Source organism: Bombus impatiens, unplaced genomic scaffold, assembly GCF_000188095.3.
Source record: "Bombus impatiens unplaced genomic scaffold, BIMP_2.2 scf_0013, whole genome shotgun sequence".
Classification (NCBI taxonomy): Eukaryota; Metazoa; Arthropoda; class Insecta; order Hymenoptera; family Apidae; genus Bombus; species Bombus impatiens.
This window is the reverse complement of record NT_176432.1, coordinates 390,707-398,354: the sequence shown is the minus strand read 5'-3', so window position 1 is coordinate 398,354 and position 7,648 is coordinate 390,707. Positions and strand designations below refer to the sequence as shown.

The following is a 7,648-nucleotide window of genomic DNA, read 5'->3' as shown; positions in this document are numbered from 1 at the left end:
CTGTGGGGATGACAGGGACGGGAAGAGGGTAACGTACAACACGGTGGCGGGGAGAACTTCGAGGGCAGACGTTTCAAAGCTACCCCAACGGAGAGACACGCCGAGACGCCCCTGCCATCGGGAGCCCTTCGGTCTCAGTAAGTATTCTCAATGACTTTCCCTTTATTCTGCATGTAACCGTGCCGCTCGCGTTTGTTTTCCCCCGTTTCCGCTTTCCGAATCTCCTCGAGTGGTCCTGTCATTTTCGGTGGCTCGTGTTGACATCACCGGGCGAGGGCTTAGTCTCCGTAGAGGTGCGAAACTCGGGTATCAATCGGTGAACCTTCATCAAGCGCTCGTACCTGGCTTCCATTCTATAGATACCGGTCAGTTCTAGACAGCTAGGGTTCTAGGGAGATCAGTAACTTTTCTATTCTTTCGGTGTTGTTTTCCTACTTCAGCAAGTGACGACGCCGATTACCTTGGAAATATTCGTGAAGAGATAAACGGTGCTTGGTTCGTCTGTCAAGACGTGGTGAATATGAAATGAATTGCTAGGACGATAGATTTTCGCAGGCCGAGATACCGCCGCATCGATTGAATACGAAGGAATCGAGAGTTATATAACGTGTCATGATGTATATCGATCATAAATATGACAATACATCACTGCAGGGAACGACCTTCTTTTATTACGATACTTATTTCTTCTATTTTGAAAAGAAGACGTCCTAATGATGACATTCGTTAAATAAAACTCTGGCGACTAAACAGAAATAATTAGGAATTATTTGAAAATTGTCCAAAAAATGGGAAATTGTTTTGCTTAAAAGGCGTCAGTGTAAATAGAATTAGAATACTGAATGGTACGTGAAAATAACGATACTACAACGTGGTAAATGTAATATTCTGTCTTTCTCCGATGTGAGGCATAGGAGACTGTTATAGATAGATGTTTCAATTCCAAATTTAGATCGGTCAGGGTTTAACGCGTGTATAAGATAATAGACAGGTTAGGAAAAATTGTGTCGGTTTCGAAGAACGAATGGACAAAAAGAGCTTATTGTCAGCACGCTATAGGCAGAAGGGAACGTGCTAAAGACCGACAACTTTTTGATTACTTCCGTGGAAATTAAGTTATTATTAAACAAAGTTATGCTACACTAATATTTAGATATTGAAAGACAATTGAAAAGAATATTACAACTTCGTATTAAAAATTTATTATGGGATACTTGAGAACTTAGAAACATTAAATAAATACTTTAGATTTTAGGAAATACTTTGAAGATTATGGATTATGGATTGTTACGCTAGCTCTTTCTTGTCTGTGAAACCACTAGCATAATAAAATATCAACCCTGTGTTAAGTTATTATACACTAACGTTTAGGTATTGAAAGACACTTAAAGGATAGTAACTTTTTACCAAAATTCGTTATAAAATATTTGAGAATTTAGATACATTGGATAAATACTTCCAATTTGAGGAAATTATTCAAAGATTATGAATTATATATATGGATTATTAGGCTAGCTCTATCTTGTCTGCAAAATAATAGAATATTAATTGTGCGCTAAGTTACTTCAACATTTGGATATCAGAAGAAACTTAAAAAAGGACATTACAGTAGAATTTTATATAGACTTTTCGTGAAGGGGAGAGGATAGTTCATATGTATTTAAGTTCATATAATAGGAATTTACGTTTGGGTAAGCGAATTTAACTGGAAACGGTTCATTTAATCGGGTAGTAACCAAAATTCGGTTGAAATAAATAGAGCTTATATAAATTGTAATTTGTTCGTAATTATTATTCTACTACAATATTTTTTGTTAAAAGATCATTCAAAGATTTAGAAATTGGAAAATGTTAAATACTTAAAATGTTAAGGAATATTTTTAAAGAACATACCATTACGAAATACTACGCTTGTTGTTTCTTATCAACAGATTTTTTGTTAAATTACTTCAATATTTACATGCTACTAAAAGACAACTAATAAAACTTAACTTTTTATTAAGGAATCATGAAAAGATATTTGAAAATATGAAAATATTAAATACTTTCACTTTTAAGAAATCTTAAGCAAACAACTTGAAGGCCATGGAATATGCATTACTAGGCTAACTGTATCTTGTCAAATTACTTCAATATTCACATATTATTAAAAGACAATTAATAAAACTTAACTTCTTATTAAGGAATCATGGAAAGAATTTGGAAATATTAAATACTTTTACTTTTGAGAAATCTTAAGCAAAGAACTCGAGGACTATAGGATATAAACTAGTGAATCCGCTGTTTCTTGTCTATCACTATCATAACAGAATATTAGTAGCGTACTAACTTACTTCGATATATAGAAAATTATTTTCTAAAATGTATAAATACTTTTTATTAAACAAGATGTTAAAATATTTGATAGTATGAAACATTAAAAATTTTAAATTAATATTTTTGAAGATGGAATATTACGTCTGCTGTTTCAGGTTCGGTTGCAAATTCGGCTGAAAAGGTGGAGGGCCCGGGGACGCAAGAAGCTAAGGAGTCGGTGAACGGCTCGAGGGCCGAGACCGGACCGGACGTCGCCTCAAAATTGAGCAGTTTGTTCGCCGGACTTCCTAGTCTGGCGAGTCCTCAACGCCTCGCCAGTTCCCTCAGGCAGAAATTCGCCAATAACTCTGGTAAGTTTACAAATTTTCTCAGTGCACGGCGTTCCCCTCGCCGTCAAGCTGTACGCGACTATGGAGGCTCGTTACGATCGTTGACGAAGTTACGGTTCCCTGCTCGCCAACCAGTCATCGTAATTAATAAACGAGGGTGCGGACACGCATCGAACGACGTTGAGAGGGACGTCGGTTTACGAATGATCGTTTGACGGAAATAATTAATCCGTTCTGGTCTGGCAGAGACGCGGTGTTTAGCGTCTCAAACGAGACACGACGACGCTTGACGATAATTCGGATTAAACACGCGTTTAATATCTGTAACGAGATTACGTTTGTCTTTGGATAACTGTGAAATAATCGGAAAGCTCTGACGTGTGCATTGTAATAATTTATTCTTTCTCGGTATTTCCATAAGAATCCTATCTTTAATTCAAGCTATTCCAACGAAACGGAACCTTCTGTTCTTGGCACTGAATGTTTTATCGATACGCAGAAGAGGCAGATATCGAAGGGGTATTAAATCGAGCTTTGTTTTCGCATCAGAACGTACACAACACGCGTTCAGCTGCTGTCTTTCCTTGCCTAGCAAGGTTCATTAAATAATTACCACGCAGCCCATTTATAGAGTAAAGCCATACCATCCACAACTCGACCTTCACCCTCGTTTCGCTGGCGAGACCCCGTGTTTTTATCTCTCGTAACACGATACGCAATACCAGACATAGGTAGCTAGGTTCAGATCGTGCTGCCTTATCGAGGGGGAGCCTCCACCCGGTATCATGTTCACTTCTATACCCACCAGAAGCAACCGAGGAATCAACTAGACGACGCGTGGTTGGTAAACGGAGTGAAAACCTTCATCAAACGAAGACAAGCTCGTCCATGCTGTCGACGATCGTAAAAGGTCGGGTTGGGGTGGGATGAATCGGTAAGCGGCGATCAGGCCGGGTCAGGGCTCCCCTTTCTTTCGAATTTATCAAAAAGAAATTATCCATTGGCCCACGGTGCAAAGAAAATCCCGTAACAAATGTTCCGCCTGGTGAATTATATAACCCAGGGAAAATGGGAGATTGCTATTAAAATATCAAACGAAAGATAAAAAGAACGGGAAGAGAAAATAAAAACACATTGATCGTAGGAAGATTTCGGGAGCTAACCGTGCCAACTCGGTGATCTGTTGTAGGTTACCCCCGGCCCGGCCTGATGCGCGCCGCCCAAATCGCGACGATTTCTTCGTCACGATCACTCCCAAGGTCGCATCAAGTGATCGCGATTAGTTGCTCTCGCTAGACCCTGGAAGCCGTTGCTGATCTATTAAAGGCGGATATCTAAAGCAACCACCATGACGACGATACCGATACTCAACATTGAGTTCAGCGAGCTCAAGGAGATCGTGTGGACCAAGTTGCAGGAACCGAAAGCTCAACGGAAGCTAGTTCTGATTATCGTGTCGATAGCTCTGTTACTCGATAACATGCTGTATATGGTGATAGTGCCGATCATACCTGATTATCTCAAGTACATCGGTGCGTTTGGGGACGTGGAGGAAGAGGTGAACGCAACGGGGCCGCCTTCGCATCATGGTCAAGATTCAGCCACAGGAGTGTTATTTGCATCGAAAGCTATCGTTCAACTAATGGTGAATCCATTTTCTGGCGCTCTCATAGACAGAATCGGTTACGATATACCCATGATGATAGGACTTTGTATAATGTTCCTGTCTACGGCTGTTTTCGCTTGCGGCCGAAGCTACGGTGTCCTGTTCTTCGCCAGAAGTCTGCAGGGAGTGGGTTCGGCGTTTGCGGATACCAGTGGCTTGGCTATGATAGCAGATCGTTACACGGAAGAGTCAGAACGCTCGAAAGCCCTTGGTATCGCGTTAGCCTTCATTAGTTTCGGGTGTCTGGTAGCTCCACCCTTTGGCGGTGCTCTTTATCAGTTCGCGGGCAAAGAGGTGCCCTTTCTGATACTCGCTTTCATCAGTTTAGCAGACGGAATAATGCTTTTATTGGTAATGAAGCCGCTAAAAGAACAAGTGAAAGACAGCCAGAAGGAACATAAACAAATGATACCGATCTGGCGGCTGCTCATAGATCCTTACATCGCAGTATGCGCGGGCGCTCTGATGATGTCCAACGTCGCGTTGGCCTTTCTGGAACCCACTATTTCGTTATGGATGGAGGATAACATAACTCGCGACAACTGGAAAATGGGAATGATTTGGTTACCCGCGTTCTTCCCTCACGTGTTCGGCGTCGTGATAACGGTCAAGATGGCCAAACAGTATCCTCAACATCAATGGCTGATGGCTGCCTCTGGCCTCGCGTTGGAAGGCCTATGTTGCTTCATAATACCATTCTGCAGATCTTACTGGGTTCTTATGATTCCACTCTGCGGAATTTGTTTCGGTATAGCTCTCATCGACACTGCATTGTTGCCAACTCTGGGTTACTTGGTGGACGTGAGATACGTCTCCGTATATGGTAGCATCTACGCTATAGCTGACATCTCGTATAGCGTGGCGTATGCGGTGGGACCTATCATAGCCGGTGGTGTCGTAGAGGCGATCGGTTTCACAGCTTTAAATATCGGCATAGCCCTTTCCAATCTAATGTACGCACCTGTACTCATGTATCTGAGGCACATCTACGACTTCAAACCGTTCCAGGACGAGGCGGACGTTCTCATGCAAAATCCACCCGACAAGGAGTACCAGACGTACGTGTTGCAAGAGCAGAGGCCGCTCTCCGGCGAAGTAGGCAATCATCTGAATCAAACGCGTATGGAGACGAACGTGGATCAAGGCTACGATCAAAATTACCAAGCTGGACAGACTTACGATCAGAGTGGATACGGGCAGAATATTAATGCCTCCGGATACACTCAAGCTCCAACAGGTTACGAACAGCCACCTATGTATGAGCAACCGGCTAATTACGGCCAACAGCCTATGGGTTACGCCCAACAGAGACCTTACGGACAAGAGCCGCAGGCAGCAGGTCAAGTAGATGTGAATCCATTCAGGAGACCTCCTAACGTCGATCAGAAGCCTTCCGGCGATAGCAATCCATTCAGACAAGGAATGTATTAATATGATCGACGAGGCTGCGTAGTTTATCGGGTATTCGTGATCGTTCACCATCGAATCTACAGGCTACTTTCGCGTCACGTCACGAATATCGCGAAATAGTCTTCGAGATAGGCTTCCAATTGTCAAGAATGTTAGCTGTCGCACGCGTATTGACGATCCTCTGCGAATTATAGCGATCGCAACGTTCGTTCTCTTTCGGTGATTTCACCAAGTGCATCGACGTCTCGTCATCTTGTGGTTACGAATTATCGAAGGGGGCCGTGTCGACTTCCAGAACGATGATTACTTCGAGATGTTTCGGAGCTATATCTCTAGAAAGTACACCGCGGAGTTCTATGCTCGCGTAATATTCGACGATGGTCTTGGGATCATTCGCAGTGGTAGTGTCGGGAAATTTAAATCGGTCTTACGGATCAGTATTTTTTATTCGAGAGGCGATCGTTTCTTCGACGGAACTAGATGCGAAGGGAACGATGATGAAATTACGAAAAAAGTAGTGTTTATAAATCATGAAGGAACGTGATTGGTACTTGACATATCAGTTGCCATTAACTCGATGACTGTGTCCCAGGTTTTACTATTTTACAATTCGTTTTACCATCTTTTCTCTGTCTTTTGATTTATATTTTTTTTTTTTTTGAATCTTTATTCTATATAAAGTTTCAGTAGTTCAGTTAATTCAGTAGTTAAGTTCAGTAAATTCATTTAGCTGCTTATTAAATGAATATTAGGAAGTTAATAAAAACATTTGTAACAAGAATTAATTTGAAACTTAACGTAGTGTAATTTTCTACACGTGTAGTAATTAATAATATCAGTATGAAATTTAAATAATTTTAAATTTACTTATAATTAACACGAAACATTTGAAACTTGCCGCGTATTTTAAACATAATCTAATAGATATTTTTGAAATTATGAGTTATGTTAATAATACATCGTAAACAACAGTCATCGTGTTGACAGCGAAAAATATAAATCGAATACCATAAAATCAGGTTTCCTAAACATATCCAATTCTATATGACAAGTAAAAGCAGCTAGAATGTAGTGAAACAAAGTCGTCACTTTCAATTGCAACGTGCAAAAGTCGAAATGTTTAGAATGACAAATTCTTACCGAAAGTGGTCAGCGAAAAATTAAGAGAGAACAAAGAAGAGAGGTATGATCCAAGAAGATGGAGAATCACATTCGTCCACATCTCGTGGGCCGAGTTGAAAAGAACATAATCGCAACGGAGGCTTCCCCTCAACAAGGACCTTTGCTCGCGAATTGCCACGAACATCGGCAAATCCTCAGTTTTTATTCGTTTCGTTTGCATTTCATTGTTGAACCGAAGTATCATATCACTAATTAAGGCGTCAAATTAGTAATTATCGAAGCTTTCATGTAGGTAATTGTATAGATAATGTGTACGGTAAGGAAGAAGTAAGTTTTCTTTAAACGTGATGTATAATGATATTGGCAAAGTACGTTGCGACTGTTACAACGCGTAATAACATATCATTCTTCTTCGATTTTATTTATTATCATTAAGAATTAAGTATTTCATTAGTGTTGTTTTAATTTTCATTAATTAAAATTCACAAATTAAAACGTCGAACGCAGAACAAACAAATACTAAGGAACATTGAGTTGGACGATATTAGTTGGATCGCGTCGAAGCATCGGAATGTTAAATTCGCTGATTAATCATTAATGGTAAAGATCTGAAATTTTATACAATTTGATATTTATAATTTACGATTTAATGAACATCAAAAAGACTCTAATTAGTTAGCTGAGTTAGCAGTTTTTTAGTACTTTGTCAACAGTATTGATAGGGCAATTATATCTCAAGAGTGAAGTAATATTGGATGCTACATATCTGTATTTTCATGAGCTTAGTTTTGTATGTAGAAACACT

At 40.2% G+C, this 7,648-nt stretch overlaps 1 protein-coding gene across 1 annotated transcript; it reads left to right on the top strand.

Moving 5' to 3' along the window:
• Positions 1-2,529: 2,529 nt before the first annotated feature.
• Positions 2,530-7,448, top strand: LOC100747830 (vesicular acetylcholine transporter). Its single transcript, XM_012394405.3, has 2 exons — positions 2,530-2,666; positions 3,835-7,448. The coding sequence occupies exon 2, from the start codon at positions 3,994-3,996 to the stop codon at positions 5,740-5,742; it is 1,749 nt and encodes a 582-aa protein (XP_012249828.1). The 5' UTR covers positions 2,530-2,666; positions 3,835-3,993; the 3' UTR covers positions 5,743-7,448.
• Positions 7,449-7,648: the final 200 nt, after the last annotated feature.